We start from the raw sequence: 21,525 nt of genomic DNA, 5'->3' as shown, positions 1-21,525 counted from the left end.
TTTTATTTAAATCGGATTTTTTTGATTTAAAATCGGATTTTTTTTTATTTAAATCGGATTTTTTTGATTTAAAATCGAATTTTTTTTTATTTAAATCGGATTTTTTTGATTTAAAATCGAATTTTTTTTTATTTAAATCGGATTTTTTTGATTTAAAATCGGATTTTTTTCAATAAACGGCTTTTTGAGGAAAATATTTTACCATCCAAAAGGTTCTTCCATCATGAGATAAAGCCGAGTTGTTTAACTCAGTAGAATAAAGGCTGTATATGTGTAACATTCACAATGCCATGCTCTTCCAGAGGTTTCTGTAGGATTAGTGGGCAGTTTCTCTCCTATATTATCACAGACGCTCGCTTTACTTACGCAGTTCTCAAAACTGAATTTGACTCCGCAGAGGTCCCAGCCTCTTCTTCACGGCAAAAATATTACAACATGAACAGAGTTGAGAAAAAGACCTTAATCCTATTCTACAAACCTATGAATACAGAATCAACCCCTTCAGTGCCAAGTCCAAGAAGTTAGACAATATGTTTCTGATTGTTTGGAGTGGAATAGATCTGCACAACACAAGAAGAATGTGAATCTAAGTGTGAGGAGGAGGAGGAGGAAGGGCAAGCAGACAAGAAAATGAAAGTGAAACTTTGAGCACAATACTGCAGCATTGCCACAGACAGACAAGTCTGGATCTGTTTGTGTGTACGATCTGAGGTTCATTACATTCTTTCCTTATAATGGCAGCAGGCCGTAAAAGAGACCCAGTTTGGGAATATTTTAATGAAGCTCCTTCACCTATCGGTAAGGCAGGCATGCGTGCAAAATGCAAACGATGTAACAAAGAGATGCAAGGCCTGGTGGCGCGAATGAGGCAACATCATGAGAAGTGCGGTGATGAAGATGACCAAAGAAACGCTTCTGAACAGGCAGGATCTTCAGGTTGGTAAACATTTTTATTGAATCCTATTTCTAAAGACTGAACTGTCATGTGTGAGAAAAATTATATTTCTTCTTATTACTGCATGTTACTGTCATTTGGTACAGTTATGAAGAAAAACAAATATTCCTTTTGGGGCAGGGGCAGTGATGTGCTGTGTACAATAAGCAGAAATTGTATAATAAACAATAAAATAACAGCATTGACTTTTTTTGTTTAGGGGAATTCATGGATTCTGGAAACTATCCACCTCCAAGATCACCATCATCCTGTTCTACAGTTTCAGAGTTATCCATCCAGGATAGTGCTTCATTAGCAGCAGCATCATCATCAGACACCCACAGCCACATATCACCATCACCTAAAAGGAAGAAAAAACCTTTACCTCCTGGAACCACCATAGATAGGTTTGTGATAAGAACTAGCAGATTAGAAAAAGAGTTGATTGATGAAAAAATTGCCCAGTTTATTTATGCAACAAACTCTTCTTTCCGTCTGACTGAGAACCCACATTTCATTAATATGGTTCAGTCACTGAGACCAGGATACAGTCCACCCAGCAGAGCTGATGTTGCAGGGAAACTGCTGGATCAAGTGTATGACAGAGAAATGGAGCAATGTGCAACAGCTCTGGAGGGTAAAATTGTTAACCTAAGTATTGATGGGTGGAGTAATATCCACAATGATCCTATTGTATGTGCTTGTATAACAACAGAAGAAGGTAAAGTCTTCCTTGCACAAACAACTGATATGTCAGGAAATGCACACACAGCAGAATACTTACAAGAAGTGGCAGTAAAAGCTATAACGACATGTGAACAAAAATTCAAATGTCTAGTACGCAGTTTGGTCACTGACAATGCTGCAAACGTATCCAAGATGAGAAGAGATTTAGAAGAGCAGGGAGGGAATACAAAGCTGCTAATAACATATGGTTGCAGTCCTCATTTGCTGCACCTCTTAGCCAAAGACTTAAGTGTTCCAGAAATAAAGGCTAATGTTGTTGAAATTGCTAAATACTTCCGTAATAATCATTTTGCTGCAGCAGCTCTGAAAAGGATGGGTGGAACCTAGCTAACGCTCCCACAAGATGTTAGATGGAACTCTGTGGTGGACTGTTTTGAGCAGTATATCAAAAACTGGCCTATTCTGATGACACTTTGTGAAGAAAATCGAGATAAAATAGATGGCACTGTCACGGCCAAAATCCTCAACATTGGGCTTAAGAGAAATGTTGAACATATGCTGAGCTTCCTGAAACCCATCTCTCAAGCTTTAAACAAAATACAGAAAAATAGCTGTTTTATTGGGATGCTGTTGAAATTTGGAAGGAACTGAGTGAACACTTAAAAACAGAACTACACATGGACAGAATTAAATTACAAGCAGTAAACAAATGAATGGGACAAGCACTGACTCCGGCTCATTTTTTGGTAAATATTGTCAATATCCAATATCAGGGTCAAAACCTAAGTGCTGAGGAAGAGGAGTTAGCTATGACATGGGTATCCAGCAATCAGCCATCTTTAATGCCAACTATAATAAACTTCAGAGCTAAGGGGGAACCATTCAAGAAATATATGTTTGCTGAAGATATTTTAAGGAAGGTCACACCAGTAAACTGGTGGAAGTCACTTAAGCGCTTGGATTTAGAGACTGTTCAAGTAATGATTTCACTTTTAACAGCAGTAGTTTCTTCTGCAGGCGTTGAAAGAATATTCTCTTCCTTTGGACTCATTCATTCTAAATTGAGAAATCGGTTGGGACCCAATAAAGCAGGAAAGCTTGTTTTTCTTTTCCAGATTATGAATAGGAACAAAGAAGAAGATGATGATGAAGATGACGACAAGTGAGCTACAGAGGACAGCAGGGACAGTAGTATTTAAGTTTTTCATGTGTCGGCTGGGCTGACAGTCTAAGATTATATATATATATATATTGTTTAGCCAAATTAGTTAACAAACATGGATGTTTGTTTAAGCAAATAACTTATGCTGTAATGTTGTTTATTGTTTCAGTTGAATAAATCTATTTAAATTGTTATTAAGGTCAGGATTATTTTTCTCCTTCCTAAGTACAACAGAACAGTGGTGTCCAAATATGAATGATTAATCCATTAAACTGGGGAGAAAAAAAGTAATATAAAAAGTGATTCTAAAAAAAAAAAAATCTTCATCTACTTGCATGTTAAAGTAGCAAGAACTAGTTTAGGTAGAAACTTTGATTTAAATCACTGATTTAAATCAAGCCTTACTGACTAGTGATTTAAATCGTGATTTAAATCAAATCCACCCTGGTGCAGACCCTCCATAAACCACTTAAAACAGCATCAGAGTCGTTAGATATTCTTGGATACAATGGAGGAGCAGGGAGCCACCAATTCCCTGCACCACCATTTACCCTGTGATGTTGCCAGTGTGGTGCAGTGACATAATGGCACTTTCCAGCTCTGCACTGCCAGCTATACAAGCCAGAAACAGCAAGTCATCATCGGAACAGGGCTAGGTGTGCACAGTATTAATATATTTTTTTTTTTTAATTAAAGAGCTGTTCCCAAAATAAGTAACCACTACTCACGGGAAATCTCTGGGGGCTGTGACTACTGAGCGCCAGAGAACAAGGCTCAAACCTCAGGACCACTTCTGAGAGTCTCAACCTCAACAGCATTCATTGTGTACGGGGTGCAGGAGAGAGGTGTATACAGCGCTCCTCTGTAGCCTGCAATGTGGTCCGGGGGTGGGGGCTGTGACGCATCATGCGTAGTGAAGTCATTACTGTGAGTGTGGAGGCACCACTGTCTGCCACACCAGGCCACTATCACCGGTGTGGGCTTAATCACAGTGTACTGCACTAATGGTGATGGTGTTCTGTTTGCCTGTGATTTATAAATGTGATCTGCCTGTGTAAAGAGGAACAAAATGAAAAATTCAGTATTGTAACGCCGGTGTCCTCGCAGGGACGCCGACATACCACCTCACCTGACTGTGCGCTCCTCTGCCTCCCCATGGTCGTTAATGTGTGCCCCTGCTGCCACCTGCGCATGATGCACAGGTCCACCAGGAGCGTGGTTAGGGTGCGCACACAAGGATCTTCCCTGCTCTTAAAAAGGCCAGCACACTATAACCCAGAAGTGCCTCTCAGCCTGTGTCACACGGTGTATTGCTCTAATGTCTCCGATGGTCATGGCGGCATCAGACGCTGTTCAGACAACAGACTCTCACACTGCGCAATACAGAAGCACCAGAGGAAATAGACAGGTTCGGGCTTGAATCAGCTGCGTGCTCATTAGTGATCAGACTAGCTGGAGTTAATTACTTCTGGCCAGCTGGTTACCTATTGGATTACATGTAGCAGGAGACCTATCAGAGGTACTACCCTACCTTTTTAAGATGGAGGAAGTTGTCTTCCTACACGGACTATAGTTTTCTGCGACACCGGTCTGTGTGCTGTTGTAGCCCAGTCTGGTGATTTCCTGTGTGTTGCTTGGTGTGCAGTGGAATTCCTCTTGCCGTCTGGTTATTTCTTCCCTGCTGTAGCTCTCCTAATCACTTGTTTGCTTACTATGAGTGAGCCTGCTGTGTGATAGTTTTGGTTTCCCTTTTGTTCATCATTGTTGGTGTTTACACACTCCTGTCCTGGTCCTCCCCCGCTGGGGTAGGGAGGGGTACTAGACTCCGGCTGGTGAGGAGCAGAGGTATGAAGGCAGCCCAGACATAGTCAGCTTCAGATGGATCTCTGGACTCAGACAGCTAGGGACCCCCTAGCCCGAGGGTCAGTTTAGATGCCGGGGTCCCCTGTTATCCCCTTCCACCCTGTGACACTATGGCTTAGAGGCATCTTCCTCCTAGGGGAGGTGCTTGATCAACATGGTTAGTTTAGATCTTGCTTGTTAGCTAGTTGTCAGGTCCAGTGTCTCCTGTGCCAGTTACTTGTATCCACTGCCCGTACTTGTTTCCCAGTTCCTACAGTTCACTCTACCAGCTGTTCTGGTGCTTAAGGCTAGTTTCACGCTTGCGTTGGACGGCTTCCGTAGCATTGCGTTGTGTGACGGATGCAACGGATGCGTTGCATATAGTGGCACAACGCAATGCTACGGATCGTACAAAATAACGGAAAGCGTTATTTTTTTCTTCTTTACAGTACCGGCAGCCGACTATTGTGAACGATCAGCTGATCGCTCTTAATAGCCGGCGGCCGAGCGCTCTCACATGCCGGCGGCCGAGCGCTCAGCTGAGTGCCCTGACATGCCGGCGGCCAAGCGCTCAGCTGAATGTTCGCCCACCGAGAAATAAAATAAAGTTGTTTTTTTTTTAAAATCACAAAGGGAATTTTGTTTACTTACCGTAAATTCCTTTTCTTCTAGCTCCTATTGGGAGACCCAGACAATTGGGTGTATAGCTTCTGCCTCCGGAGGCCACACAAAGTATTACACTTTAAAAAGTGTAACCCCTCCCCTCTGCCTATACACCCTCCCGTGGATCACGGGCTCCTCAGTTTTGGTGCAAAAGCAGGAAGGAGAAAACATAAATTGGTCTAGGGTAAATTCAATCCGAAGGATGTTCGGAGAACTGAAGACCATGAACCAAAGGAACAATTCAACATGAACAACATGTGTACACAAAAGAACAACCAGCCCGAAGGGAACAGGGGCGGGTGCTGGGTCTCCCAATAGGAGCTAGAAGAAAAGGAATTTACGGCAAGTAAACAAAATTCCCTTCTTCTTTGTCGCTCCATTGGGAGACCCAGACAATTGGGACGTCCAAAAGCAGTCCCTGGGTGGGTAAAAGAATACCTCAATAAAAAGAGCCGCAACGGCCCCCTCTTACAGGTGGGCAACCGCCGCCTGAAGGACTCGCCTACCTAAACTGGCGTCTGCCGAAGCATAGGTATGCACTTGATAGTGTTTCGTGAAAGTGTGCAGACTAGACCACGTAGCTGCCTGACACACCTGCTGAGCCGTAGCCTGGTGCCGCAATGCCCAGGACGCACCCACGGCTCTGGTAGAATGGGCCTTCAGCCCTGAAGGAAGCGGAAGCCCAGAAGAACGGTAGGCTTCGAGAATCGGTTCCTTGATCCACCGAGCCAAGGTTGACTTGGAAGCCTACGAACCCTTACGCTGGCCAGCGACAAGGACAAAGAGCGCATCTGAACGACGCAGGGGCGCCGTGCGAGACACGTAGAACCGGAGTGCTCTCACTAGATCCAAAGAGTGCAAATCCATTTCACATTGGTGAATTGGATTAGGGCAAAATGAAGGCAAGGAGATATCTTGAGTGAGATGAAAAGGAGATACCACCTTAGGGAGAAAATCCGGGACCGGACGCAGAACCACCTTATCCTGGTGAAACACCAGGAAGGGAGCTTTGCATGACAGCGCTGCAAGCTCAGACACTCTCCGGAGTGATGTAACTGCCACTAGAAAGGCCACCTTCTGAGAAAGACATGATAAAGAGACATCCCGCAGCGGCTCGAAAGGTAGTTTCTGAAGAGCCGTTAGCACCCTGTTAAGATCCCAGGGTTCTAGTGGATGTTTGTAAGGTGGGACTATGTGGCAAATTCCCTGCAGGAACGTGCGGACCTGCGGAAGCCTGGCTAGGCACTTTTGAAAAAATAGGGAGAGCGCCGATACTTGGCCCTTGAGAGAGCCGAGTGACAAACCCTTGTCCATTCCGGATTGAAGGAATGAAAGAAAAGTGGGTAAGGCAAACGGCCATGGAAGAAAACCGTTATCAGAGCACCAGGATAAGAAGATTTGCCAAGACCTGTAATAGATCTTGGCGGACGTTGGCTTCCTGGCCTGTCTCATGGTGGCAATGACATCCTGAGATAACCCTGAAGACGCTAGGAGCCAGGACTCAATGGCCACACAGTCAGGTTGAGGGCCACAGAATTCAGATGGAAAAACGGGCCTTGTGACAGCAAGTCTGGGCGGTCTGGAAGCGCCCACGGTTGTCCCACCGTGAGATGCCACAGATCCGGGTACCACAACCGCCTCGGCCAATCTGGAGCGACGAGAATGGCGCGACGGCAGTCGGATCTGATCTTGCGTAACACTCTGGGCAGCATCGCCAGAGGAGGAAACACGTAAGGCAGTCGAAACTGCGACCAATCCTGAACTAACGCATCCGCCGCCAGAGCTCTGTGATCCAGAGACCGAGCCATGAATGCCGGGACTTTGTTGTTGTGCCGTGACGCCATGAGATCGACGTCCGGCGTTCCCCAGCGGCGACAGATCTCTCGAAACACTTCTGGGTGCAGAGACCATTCCCCCGCATCCATGCCCTGACAACTGAGAAAATCTGCTTCCCAGTTTTCTACGCCCGGGATGTGAACTGCGGAGATGGTGGAGGCTGTGGCTTCCACCCACTGCAGAATCTGCCGGACTTCCTGGAAGGCTTGACGACTGCGAGTGCCGCCTTGGTGGTTGATGTATGCGACGGCAGTGGCGTTGTCCGACTGGATACGGATCTGCCTGCCCTCCAGCCACCGATGGAAAGCCAATAGGGCTAGATACACTGCCCTTATCTCCAGAACATTGATCTGAAGGGATGACTATCGGAGTCCAGGTTCCCTGAGCCCTGTGGTGGAGAAAAACCGCTCCCCAACCTGACAGGCTCGCGTCCGTGGTGACCACAGCCCAGGTTGGGGGTAGGAAGGATTTTCCCTGCGATAGAGAATTGGGAAGGAGCCACCACTGAAGAGACGTCTTGGTTGCAAGGGAAAGAGAGACTTTCCTGTCGAGGGAAGCCGACCTCCTGTCCCATTTGCGGAGAATGTCCCATTGGAGTGGCCGCAGATGGAATTGCGCGAACGGCACTGCCTCCATCGCTGCCACCATCTTCCCCAGGAAGTGCATGAGGCGCCTCAAGGGGTGTGACTGACCCCGAAGAAGAGATTGCACCCCTGCCTGCAGAGAAAGCTGTTTGTCCAGCGGTAGCTTGACTACCGCTGACTGTGTATGAAACTCCATCCCGAGGCAAGTCAGTGATTGGGTCGGTGTCAACTTGGATTTCGGAAAGTTGATGATCCACCCGAACTGCTGGAGAGTCGCCAGAGCGACGGTAAGGCTGTGTTGACACGCCACCCGAGAAGGTGCCCTGACTAGGAGATCGTCTAAGTAAGGGATCACCGAGTGGCCCTGAGAGTGTAGGACCGCCACAACGGATGCCATGACTTTGGTGAAAACCCGTGGGGCTGTCGCCAGGCCGAAAGGCAATGCCACGAACTGAAGGTGTTCGTCCCCGATGGCGAAACGCAAGAAGCGTTGATGTTCGGGTGCGATCGGCACGTGGAGATAAGCATCCTTGATGTCGATCGATGCTAGGAAGTCTCCTTGTGACATCGAGGCGATGACCGAGCGGAGAGATTCCATCCGAAACCGTCTGGTGCTCACATGTCTGTTGAGTAGTTTGAGGTCCAGAACGGGACGGAATGATCCGTCCTTTTTTGGCACCACGAACAAGTTGGAGTAAAAGCCGCGACCACGTTCCTGAGGGGGAACTGGGATCACAACTCCTGTCTTCAGAGCGTCCACTGCCTGAAAAAGTGCGTCGGCCCGAGCGGGGGGCGGAGAGGTTCTGAAGAAACGAGTCGGAGGACGAGAGCTGAACTCTATCCTGTAACCGTGAGACAGAATGTCTCTCACCCATCGGTCTTGAACATGTGGCCACCAGGCGTCGCAAAAGCGGGAGAGCCTGCCACCGACCGAGGATGCGGCTCGGGGATGCCGAGAGTCATGAGGAGGCCGCCTTGGAGGCAGTGCCTCCGGCGGCCTTTTGGGGGCGTGACTTGGACCGCCACGCATAGGAGTTCCTCTGGCCTTTCTCCGGCCTGCTGGACGAAGAGGATTGGGGCTTGGCGGAGGGACGAAAGGACCGAAACCTTGATTGTATTTTTCGTTGCTGAGGTCTCTTAGGTTTGGACTGGGGTAAGGAGGAGTCCTTTCCCTTGGATTCCTTAATAATCTCATCCAATCGTTCGCCAAACAAGCGGTCGCCAGAAAACAGCAAACCGGTTAAGAGCCTCTTGGAGGCCGAGTCTGCCTTCCATTCGCGCAGCCACATGGCCCTGCGGACAGCCACAGAGTTAGCGGATGCCACCGCTGTACGGCTAGCAGAGTCTAGGACTGCGTTCATGGTGTAGGAAGAAAAAGCTGACGCTTGAGAAGTCAAAGACGCAACCTGCGGAGCAGAATTACATGTGACCGCATTAATCTCAGCCAGACAAGCTGAGATAGCTTGGAGTGCCCACACGGCTGCAAAGGCCGGGGCAAAAGACGCGCCCGTGGCTTCATAGATGGATTTCACCAGGAGCTCTATCTGCCTGTCAGTGGCATCCTTTAGCGATGAGCCATCTGCAACCGATACCACAGATCTAGCCGCCAGCCTAGAGACTAGAGGATCCAGCTTGGGACATTGAGCCCAACCCTTAACTACTTCAGAGGGGAAGGGGTAACGTGTGTCAGTAAGGCGCTTAGTAAAGCGCTTGTCCGGAACCGCTCTGGGCTTCTGGACAGCATCTCTGAAGTTAGAGTGATCGAAAAACGCACTCCGTGTACGTTTGGGGAACCGAAACTGGTGTTTCTCCTGCTGAGAAGCCGACTCCTCTACAGGTGGAGGCGGGGGAGAGAGATCTAACACCTGGTTGATGGACGAGATGAGATCATTTACTAAGGCGTCCCCTTCAGGTGTATCAAGGTTGAGGGCGACGTTAGGGTCAGAGCCCTGAGCTGCGACGTCCGCCTCGTCCTCCAGCGAGTCCTCAAGCTGGGAACCCGAGCAGCGTGAAGAAGTCGGGGAAGATTCCCAGCGAGCCCGCTTAGCCTGTCTAGGACTGTGGTCCGGGCAGGAGTCCTCCACGTGAGACCTAGGGCCCAACCTGGGAGCACGCTGCGGTGCGGACCGAGAGGGGCCTGGAGGCGACGATCCAACAGGGGCCGGGGCCTGTGTAAGGACCGGTCTGGACTGCAAAGCTTCAAGCAGCTTGGCAGACCATTTGTCCATAGACTGAGCCATGGATTGTGAAAGTGACTCAGAGTCTCTCAGCAAAAGAGGCGAACTCTGTCCCTGCCGCCTGGACAGGGGGAGCAGGGGGGTCTACATGAGCCGAGGGGCCCACTAGTGACCGAGGCTCCGGCTGAGCAAGCGAAACAGGGGTCGAGCATTGCTCACAGTGAGGGTAGGTGGAACCCGCAGGTAACATAGCCCCACAAGAGGTACAGGCCGCAAAAAAACCCTGTGCCTTAGCACCTTTGCTCCTTGTGGACGACATGCTGTTGTCTCCTAGGAGAGTGATCACTGAGGGTATATGGGAAAGAGTATACAGCCCGACCGAATAGAAATATATATATATAAATACGTATCTATTCCGGCACCCTAGGGGGACCAGCACCGGGTGACCGGTGTGGCTTACCGACCGCTAAAAAGCGGAGTGTGTGTCCTCCAGATTCCCTGCCTTAGGTCTCCCAGAGCTGCAGAGCTCTTCCCTGAGAATCCTCCACCGGCAGAATGCCAAAAAATGGCTGCCGGAGCTCTCAGGGGAGGAGTGGAGCCGTGGGCGGCGCCAGGAAAGTGCGGGAATCTGGGGTCCCCACAGTGATCAGTGAGGGGGGAGGAAACATACAGGATGCTCCGGCCCTCACAGCCGACGTCAGGTCGGCCGTCCCGCCCTTACCCCTGACAGGCAGGCCCGGGGGCGGGATTTTTGCTACTAGGCCGCGATGAAGCCGGGGACTAAATTTAAGACCGTGCCCGACAAGCAGGCGCGGAAGTCCGCCGGCCTTCTCAATTCAGCAGCTGCTGCAGCGTCCGGGAAGAAGGCGCTCCCTGCACAGTCCCCATGGGGACACAGAGTACCTTATAGTTGCAGGGCCCGGTCCCTGAGGAAGAATAGACTCCGATCCGGCAGACTCCCACAGGGGCTGCGGAGGGAGCACGGTCCCAGTAAATGGATGACCGGTCAGGATCCCACTTCTCCCAGAGCCGCTAAGGGATGGTGAAGGAGACGGCATGAGGCTTCGGCCTTTGTACCCGCAATGGGTACCTCAACCTTAACAACACCGCCGTAGTGGGGTGAGAAGGGAACATGCCGGGGGCCGCGTGGGGGCCCTCTTTTCTTCCAACCGATATAAGCAATATGAGAATGCATGAGTGGATGTGTGCCTCCTTCCACACAAAGCATAAAACTGAGGAGCCCGTGGATCCACGGGAGGGTGTATAGGCAGAGGGGAGGGGTTACACTTTAAGTGTAATACTTTGTGTGGCCTCCGGAGGCAGAAGCTATACACCCAATTGTCTGGGTCTCCCAATGGAGCGACAAAGAAAAAAAAAAAAAAAAAAAAGCGCATGCGCAGTGAAAAATAAAGGTTTCCACTGCTCAAAAAAAGTTACATGCAGCGTTCCATCCGCCCGGCGCAGCGTCAAAATAACGACGCTGTGTCGTCCAGCGGATGCAACGCTGACACTTGCGTTACAGTGCGTCGTCCATACAAGTCTATGGAGAATTGCGCAGTGCGTTAACGGACTGCGCTATTCTCCATAGTGACGGACCGCGCTGAAGGCAAGTGTGAAAGTAACCTCAGCCGTCATGTCCGCACCTGTCCATACCTGAGCCTGTCCCCACTCTAGGGGTAAGCTGTTACAGTCCTGAACACTGCCCTGGGAGTAGTACCTAGTGTCCACCGGCAGCCAAACTCATCATTACCATCAGAGGCTCTTGTGATTACTGGATAGGTACTTATTTAAGCCCCTCCCACATAAGGGTAAGTCCCTGTGATCGAGTGGGTCCACTCCTGCTCACAACAACCTCGGCGAGTGTAACAAGTATGAGGCTCAGCCTCTTCTACAACCCCTGGCAAAAATTCGGGCCTCCCCCGACTGAGGATGTTTATTCAGTTATTTACTTTTGTATAATAAAATCCGATCACACACGTCACAAAGCTAAACTCATTTCAAATAGCAACTTTCTGGCTTTAAGAAACAAAAAAACCCAAAATCATGAAAACAATGTACAGCCAGTAACGGTTACTTTTCAAGACCAAACAGGGGGGGGGGGAATTCTGGAATCATGAAAGAAAAAAACAAAACAAAAAAAAAACCAAAAACAAAAGAACCCTCCAATACATCACTAGTATTTTGTGGCACCACCTCTGGATTTTATAACAGCTTGCAGTCTCTGAGGCATGGACTTAATGAGTGACCAACAGTATCTTCATCAATGTGTCTCCAGCTTCCTCTTATTGCTGTTGCAGATCAGCTTTGCAGGTTGGATCTTGTCATGGACCATTTTCTTTAACTTCCACCAAAGATTTTCTTTTGTATTGAGATCCGGACTATTTGGAGGCCATGACATTGACCTTATGTGTCTTTTGTCAAGGAATGCTTTCCCAGTTTTTGCTCTATGGCAGGATCATAGTTTTTAAGGTTGAAGGGAGACTCTAAGTCCATCTAGTTCAACCCGTAGCCTAACATGTTGATCCAGAGGAAGGCAAAAAAACCCCAATGTGGCAAATAAGTTCCAATGGGGAAAAAATTTCCTTCCTGACTCCACATCCGGCAATCAGACTAGTTCCCTGGATCAATACCCTATCATAAAATCTAATATACATAACTGGTAATATTAAATTTTTCAAGAAAGGCATCCAGGCTCTGCTTAAATGTTAGTAGTGAATCACTCATTACAACATCATGCGGCTGAGAGTTCCATAGTCTCACTGCTTGTACAGTAAAGAATCCTCGTCTGTGATTATGATTAAACCTTCTTTCCTCAAGACGTAGCGGATGCCCCCATGTTCCAGTCGCAGGCCTAGGTGTAAAAAGATCTTTGGAAAGGTCTCTGTACTGTCCCCTCATATATTTATACATTGTGATTAGATCCCCCCTAAGCCTTCGTTTTTCCTGTCTTGGTATTGCAGCCCCCCATTCCTCTAATAATCTTGGTGGTCTTCTCTGCACCCTCTCCAGTTCAGCTATGTCCTTCTTATATATCGGTGGCCAGAATTGTACACAGTATATAAGTGCGGTCGCACTAGTGACTTGTACAGAGGTAGAACTATATTTTTTTCATGAACACTTATACCTCTTTTAATACATCCCATTATTTTATTAGCCCTGGCAGCAGCTGCCTGACACTGGCCACTAAAGTGAAGTTTACCATCCACCCATACACCCAAGTCTTTTCTGTGTCTGTTTTACCCAGTGTTCTACAATTAAGTACATAATCATAAATGTTATTTCCTCTACCCAAGTGCATGACCTTACATTTATCTACATTAAACTTCAATTGCCCCTTCTCAGCCCAATCCTCCAATTTACATAAATCTCCCTGTAATATAAAATTATCCTCCTCTGTATTGATTACCCTGCAGAGTTTAGTATCATCTGCAAATATTGAAATTCTACTCCGCATGCCCCCAACAAGGTCATTTATAAATATGTTGAAAAGAAGCGGGCCCAATACTGACCCCTGTGATACCCCACTATGAACTATGACCCAGTCCGAACCATTAATAACCACCCTTTGTTTCCTATCACTGAGCCAGTTTTTAACCCAGTTACACATATTTTCCCCTATCCCCATTATTCTCATTTTATGTACCAACCTTTTGTGTGGCACCGTATCAAAAGCTTTTGAAAAGTCCATATACACAACATCCACTGCATTTCCCTGGTCCAGGCTTGAACTTACCTCTTCATAGAAGCTGATCAAATCGGTTTGACAGGATCGATCCCTCATAAACCCATGTTGATACTTTGTCATAAGGTTATTTTTCTTGAGATACTCCAGTATAGCATCTCTCAAGAAACCCTCAAGGATTTTACCAACCGTAGAGGTTAAACTTGCCGGCCTATAATTTCCCGGCTCAGTTTTTGTCCCCTTTTTGAATATTGGCACCACATTTGCTATGCGCCAGTCCTGCGGTACCGACCCTGTTATTAAGGAATCTGAGAAGATTAAATATAATGGTCTATCTATCACAGAACTCAATTCCTGTAGTACTCTGGGGTGTAGCCATCCGGGCCCGGAGATTTGTCACCCTTAGTGATTTCGAGGCGGCGGCGTACTTCCTGCTGGGTTAAGCAGGTAATATTCAAGGGTGAATTTATGGTATCACTGGTCATGTCATCTGCCATGGCATTTTCTTGTATAAAAACCGTAGAAAAAAAGGCATTCAGCAGGTTGGCTTTACCCTCATCCCCTTCCACCATTTCACAAAGACTATTTTTAAGGGGGCCAACACTATCGCTTTTCAGTTTTTTACTGTTTATGTAGTTAAAGAATATTTTAGGATTATTTTTACTTTCTCTCGCAATGAGTCTCTCTGTCTCAAACTTAGCTAACTTAATTTGCTTTTTACATATTTTAATTTAATTTTCTATAATTAGATAATGCCTCATCACTACCTACCCTCTTTAATTCTTTTAAGGCTTTCTGTTTTTCTTTTATTGCTTCCCTTACAGCTCTATTTAGCCATAGGGGTTTCCTCCTATTTCTAGCATGTTTGTTCCCATAGGGTATATTTTCTGCACAAGCCCTATTCAGGATGCTCATAAAAGTCTCCCATTTGCTTTGTGTACTTTTATTCCTTAGTACATAATCCCAGTTTATTGCACTAAGATCATCTCTCAACCGTTTAAAATTTGCTTTCCTGAAGTTTAGTGTCCTTGTAGCCCCTCTACTAGACATCTTACTAAAGAATACATGAAAACTTATTATTTTGTGATCACTATTCCCCAAGTAACCCCCAACTTGTATATTTGATATGCGGTCTGGCCTATTGGTTAGTACAAGGTCTAGTAGTGCTCCCCCTCTTGTGGGGTCCTGTACCATTTGTGAAAGGTAATTATCTTTCATTGTTATCAAAAATCTATTTCCTTTGCTGGAACTGCAAGTTTCTGTTCCCCAATTTATATCAGGATAGTTAAAGTCCCCCATAATAATTACCTCTCCGAGACTCGCTGCTTTATCAATTTGCTTTATGAGGAGATTCTCTACCTCTTCCATAATATTCGGCGTCTTATAACACACCCCTATCAGTATTTTATTATTCATTCTCCCCCCCTTATCTCCACCCATAGGGACTCTACATTCTCAGTACCCTCACATATGTTGTCACGCAGGATGGGTTTTGCATTATCATCTTGATAAATGATATCCCATCAATTGAAAGTATATGTTTCGGGAATGGGAATGATAAGAAAAGTGTCCAAATATTCAATGTAACCTTGGGCATTTATTGAAGATATAATGACAGCCATCTCCCCAGTGCCTTTACCTGCCATGCAGCCCCATATCATCAATGGCTGTGGAAACTTACATGTTCTCTTCAGGCAGTCATCTTTTTAAAGTTTGCAATATCATGTCTGCTCTCTATCTGAAACTTAACCTTTCCAAAACTGAACTTCTTTTTCCTCCGTCCTCCAACCTTCCGAAACCTGAAATCTGCCTCTCTGTGTGTGGCACCACAATAACTCCTAGGCCGCAGGCCCGCTGTCTGGGGGTTATACTTGACACTGATCTCTCCTTCACCTCCCACATACAATCTCTTGCCCGCTCCTGCCACTTGCACCTCAAGAATATCTCTAGAATCCGTCCCTTTCTCACAATGGAAACTACAAAAACCCTCACCGTGGCCCTGATCCACTCTCGCCTTGACTACTACATCTCTATTAATTGGTCTCCCCCTAACTAGACTCTCTCCTCTACAGTCCATCCTTAATGCAGCAGCCAGGGTCACCTATCTGGCTAACCGCTACTCGGATGCCTCTGCTCTGTGCCAGTCATTGCACTGGCTGCACATATATCATAGGATCCAATTCAAATTGCTTGTTCTTATCCACAAAGCTCTCCACAGTGCAGCACCCCCTACATCTCCACCCTCCTCTCTGTCTATCACCACACACGTTCTCTACACTCTGCAAACGACTTTCGACTAACATCCACACTAATTCGAACCTCCCACTCACGGATCCAAGACTTCTTCCGAGCTGCACCAACCCTCTGGAACGCTCTACCACAAGAAGACAAATCACAACTTACTCAGCTTCAGACGCACCCTAAAGACGTATCTTTTTAGGGCGGCCTATCACACTCCCTAATCAGATTCGATTCACATAGTCCCTCTACAACTTCTCACAACATAACTCCACATCAAACTCCAAGGCACCCAAATGCATCTTAAGGCTCTGGCCCACTGGTCCAGGAAGCCATTATCTATCCCCCATTTCCGTGAGATGGCTGGATTGTCATTGTAAATAAGCAATTGTTTTGTTGTGCATTTCCAATTTTGGAGACATATTGCTTTAAGCTTCCTGTCTTGACGCTTTGATGTCTTCCTTGTACAACCTTCCCATGTTTGTATTTGGTCCAGATTTTAGACACAACTGACTGAACAACCAACATCATTTGCAACATTGCGTGATGATTTAACCTCTTTTAAGAGTTTGATAATCCTCTCCTTTGTTTCAATTGACATCTCTCGTGTTGGAGCCATGATTCATGTCAGTCCACCTGGTGCAACAGCTCTCCAAGGTGTGATCACTCCTTTTTTGATGCAGACTAATGAGCAGATCTTATTTGATGCAGGTGTTAGTTTTGGGATTGAAATTTTACAGGGTGATTCCAGAATTTGTCCCCGTTTGGTCTTGCAAAGTAACCGTTACTGGCTAGCACATTATGTTTCCATGATTTTTTTTTTTTTTAGTGTTTCTTAAAGCCAGAAAGTTGCCATGTGAAATGACTTTAGTTTGGTGCCATGTCTGATATGCTTTTTTTTAAACAAAAGTAAACAACTGAATGAAGATCCTCAGAGCCAGGCGAGTCCACAATTTTTGCCAGGGGTTGTAGTTCCACCCCTGTGTGTGACTCTCTCTCCAAACTGCAGTGCCCGATCTCAGCAGAACAGCGAATGAATGTCCACATCTAGCAATCACGAGGGGCAGGGAAGTGTGAGCCCTACACCTGGTGCAGGAGGGGTGGAGGGTACTGGAAACATACCTCATCCATGGCTCGGATCTCTAAACGAAGCTTGTCCATCACAGTAATGAAGAGCTGGAAGAGAAGAGGACAACATTACCACCCTGGACCACAACACCTCCTTATACCACACATACAGGGCCTTGAAAAGAAAAAAAAAAAAAAAAAAAGTGTTCATACCCAGTGACCTTTTCCACATTATTTGCACATTAGATCCACAAACTTAAATGGATGATTTTATGCTACACCAACACTGTGTAAAGGAAGTGATACCTGGTTTTCTAAATATTTTCCACTTCCGAATCAAATTATGATGTGCATTTGTATTCAGTCCCCTGTAGTTTAATCCCCTAAATATAATCCTGAGTGACCAGTCGCCCTCAGAAGTTATATAATTAGCACATCACCCCTCCTGGGTGATCTCTTCTCAGTATAACTACAGCTGTTCTGTGAAGACCTCAGGCGGTTTGTGTGAGAAGATCAGGGATCAAATATCAGGAAAACCAAGGAACCCACCAGACCGGTCAGGGATAAAGAGGAGGAAAGCAGGGTTAGGTTATAGAGAATAGCCCGAGCTCTGAACATCTCAGAGCGCTGATCAATCCTTTATTCAAAAATGGAAGGAATAAGACTAGTTGTGCAGACAAAAAGGCACATGTAAAAATCAGATATAGTGTGAGTGTGCCATGGACAACATGAAATTAGCGAAGTACAGAAAAATATGCTAGCCTACAGAAGAAGGGAATTTTGTTTACTTACCGTAAATTCCTTTTCTTCTAGCTCCTATTGGGAGACCCAGACAATTGGGTGTATAGCTTCTGCCTCCGGAGGCCACACAAAGTATTACACTTTAAAAAGTGTAACCCCTCCCCTCTGCCTATACACCCTCCCGTGCATCACGGGCCCATCAGTTTTGGTGCCAAAGCAGGAAGGAGGAAACTTATAAATTGGTCTAAGGTAAATTCAATCCGAAGGATGTTCGGAGAACTGAAACCATGAACCAAAAGAACAATTCAACATGAACAACATGTGTACACAAAAGAACAACAGCCCGAAGGGAACAGGGGCGGGTGCTGGGTCTCCCAATAGGAGCTAGAAGAAAAGGAATTTACGGTAAGTAAACAAAGAAGGGAATTTTGTTACTTACCGTAAATTCCTTTTCTTCTAGCTCTTATTGGGAGACCCAGACGATTGGGTATAGCTACTGCCCTCTGGAGGCCACACAAAGCACTACATCAAAAGTGCAAGGCCCCTCCCCCTCTGGCTATACCCCCCCCGTGGTATCACGGGTTCTCCAGTTTTAGTGCCAAAGCAAGAAGGAGGAAGCCAATAACTGGTTTAAACAAATTAACTCCGAATAACATCGGAGAACTGAAAAACCGTTCAACATGAACAACATGTGTACCCGCAAACAACAAAAAAACATCCCGAAGGACAACAGGGCGGGTGCTGGGTCTCCCAATAAGAGCTAGAAGAAAAGGAATTTACGGTAAGTAACAAAATTCCCTTCTTCTTCAGCGCTCTATTGGGAGACCCAGACGATTGGGACGTCCAAAAGCTGTCCCTGGGTGGGTAAAGAAATACCTCATGTTAGAGCTGCAAAACAGCCCTCCCCTACGGGGGTGTCACTGCCGCCTGCAGGACTCTTCTACCTAAGCTGGCATCCGCCGAAGCATAGGTATGCACCTGATAATGCTTGGTGAAAGTGTGCAGACTGGACCAGGTAGCTGCCTGGCACACCTGTTGAGCCGAAGCCCGGTGACGAAATGCCCAGGACGCACCCACGGCTCTGGTTGAGTGGGCTTTTAGCCCTGAAGGAACCGGAAGCCCCGCAGAACGGTAGGCCTCTAGAATTGGTTCTTTGATCCATCGAGCCAGGGTGGCTTTAGAAGCCTGCAACCCCTTGCGCGGACCAGCGACAAGGACAAAAAGTGCATCGGCACGGCGCATGGGCACCGTGCGGGAAATGTAGATTCTGAGTGCTCTCACCAGATCTAGCAAACGTAAGTCCTTTTCATACCGGTGAACCGGATGAGGACAAAAAGAAGGCAAGGATATATCCTGATTAAGATGAAAAGAGGATACGACCTTAGGGAGAAACTCCGGAATAGGGCGCAGCACTACCTTGTCCTGGTGGAATACCAGGAAGGGAGCCTTGGATGACAGAGCTGCCAGCTCAGACACTCGCCGAAGCGATGTGATCGCAACAAGAAACGCCACTTTCTGTGACAGCCGAGAAAAGGAAACTTCCTTCAGAGGCTCGAAGGGCGGCTTCTGGAGAGCAACTAGTACCCTGTTCAGATCCCATGGATCTAACGGCCGCTTGTACGGGGGCACAATATGACAGACCCCCTGCAGGAACGTGCGCACCTTAGAAAGACGTGCTAGACGCTTCTGAAAAAACACGGATAGTGCCGAAACTTGACCTTTAAGGGAGCTGAGCGACAAGCCCTTTTCTAACCCCGATTGCAGGAAGGAAAGAAACTTGGGCAATGCAAATGGCCAGGGAGACACTCCCTGAGCCGAGCACCAGGATAAGAAAATCTTCCACGTTCTGTGGTAGATCTTAGCCGAATTCGACTTTCTAGCTTGTCTCATTGTGGCAACGACTCCTTGAGATAATCCTGCAGATGCTAGGATCCAGGACTCAATGGCCACACAGTCAGGTTCAGGGCCGCAGAATTCTGATGGAAAAACGGCCCTTGGGACAGTAAGTCTGATCGGTCTGGCAGTGACCACGGTCGACCGATCGTGAGATGCCACAGATCCGGATACCACGACCTCCTCGGCCAGTCTGGAGCGACGAGTATGATGCGGCTGCACTCGGATCTGATCTTGCGTAGCACTCTGGGCAAGAGCGCCAGAGGCGGAAACACGTATGGGAGCTGAAACTGCGACCAATCTTGAACCAAGGCGTCTGCCGCCAGAGCTCTTTGATCGCGCGACCTCGCCATGAATGCCGGGACCTTGTTGTTGTGCCGGGATGCCATTAGGTCGACGTCCGGCACTCCCCAGCGGCGACAGATTTCCTGAAACACGTCCGGGTGAAGGGACCATTCCCCTGCGTCCATGCCCTGGCGACTGAGGAAGTCTGCTTCCCAGTTTTCTACGCCTGGGATGTGAACCGCGGATATGGTGGATGTTCTGTCCTCCACCCACATTGGAATGCGCCGGACTTCTTGGAAGGCTTGCCGACTGCGCGTCCCTCCTTGGTGGTTGATGTATGCCACCGCTGTGGAGTTGTCCGATTGGATTCGGATCTGCTTTCCTTCCAGCCACTGTTGGAAGGCCAGTAGAGCAAGATACACTGCCCTGATCTCCAGAACATTGATCTGAAGGGTGGACTCCTGCGGAGTCCACGTCCCCTGAACCCTGTGGTGGAGAAATACTGCTCCCCACCCTGACAGACTCGCATCTGTCGTGACTACTGCCCAGGATGGGGGCAGGAAGGATCTTCCCTGAGACAATGAGGTGGGAAGGAGCCACCATTGTAGGGAGTCCTTGGCCGTCTGGGAAAGCGAGACTTTCCTGTCCAGGGACGTTGACTTCCCGTCCCATTGGCGGAGAATGTCCCATTGAAGTGGGCGCAGATGAAACTGCGCAAAGGGAACTGCTTCCATGGCTGCCACCATCTTCCCTAGGAAATGCATGAGGCGCCGCAAGGGATGCAACTGGCCCTGCAGGAGAGATTGCACCCCTGTCTGTAGTGACCGCTGCTTGTTCAGCGGAAGCTTCACTATCGCTGCTAGAGTATGAAACTCCATGCCAAGATACGTTAGTGATTGAGTCGGTGATAGGATCGACTTTGGAAAGTTGATGATCCATCCGAAAGACTGTAGGGTCTCCAGCGTAGCATTCAGGCTGTGCTGACATGCCTCTTGAGAGGGAGCTTTGACCAATAAATCGTCTAGGTAAGGGATCACCGAGTGTCCCTGAGAGTGCAAGACTGCTACCACCGCCGCCATGACCTTGGTGAAGACCCGTGGGGCTGTCGCCAGACCAAATGGCAGAGCTACGAACTGAAAATGGTCGTCTCCTATCACAAAACGTAGAAAACGTTGATGTTCTATAGCAATTGGCACGTGGAGATAAGCATCCTTGATGTCTATTGAGGCAAGGAAGTCTCCTCTGGACATTGAGGCAATGACAGAACGCAGGGTTTCCATCCGGAACTTCCTGGCGTGCACATGTTTGTTGAGCCGTTTTAGGTCCAGAACAGGACGGAACGAGCCGTCCTTTTTTGGAACCACAAAGAGATTGGAGTAAAACCCTTGCCCTTGTTCCTGAGGAGGGACTGGGATCACCACTCCTTCCGCTCTTAGGGAGTCCACCGCCTGCAGCAGAGCATCTGCTCGGTCTGTATGTGGGGAGGTTCTGAAGAACCGAGCTGGAGGACGAGAATTGAACTCGATTCTGTACCCGCGAGACAAAATGTCCGTCACCCACCGGTCTTTGACCTGTGACATCCAAATGCCGGAAAAGCGGGAGAGCCTGCCCCCGACCGGCGATGCGGAGGGAGGGGGCTGGAAGTCATGAGGTAGCCGCTTTGGAAGCGGTACCTCCATTTGCTTTCTTGGGGCGCGTGTGAGCCCGCCACGAATCTGAGTTTCTTTGCGTCC

General features: G+C 47.7%; 1 protein-coding gene across 3 annotated transcripts in view; it reads right to left on the bottom strand.

Annotated features, from left to right (window-relative positions):
• Nucleotides 1–21,525, bottom strand: part of VPS28 (VPS28 subunit of ESCRT-I) — a 103,948-nt gene that overhangs the window by 1,311 nt on the left and 81,112 nt on the right. For all 3 annotated transcript variants that reach the window (XM_075334801.1, XM_075334802.1, XM_075334803.1), the window contains one exon: nt 16,928–16,981. In XM_075334801.1, the coding sequence (XP_075190916.1) occupies nt 16,928–16,981 (54 nt within the window). The remainder of the gene's footprint in view (nt 1–16,927; nt 16,982–21,525) is intronic.

This window comes from Anomaloglossus baeobatrachus, chromosome 2, assembly GCF_048569485.1.
Source record: "Anomaloglossus baeobatrachus isolate aAnoBae1 chromosome 2, aAnoBae1.hap1, whole genome shotgun sequence".
Classification (NCBI taxonomy): Eukaryota; Metazoa; Chordata; class Amphibia; order Anura; family Aromobatidae; genus Anomaloglossus; species Anomaloglossus baeobatrachus.
Note: the sequence above shows the minus strand (reverse complement) of the source record. Positions and strands in the feature narration are given on the sequence as shown.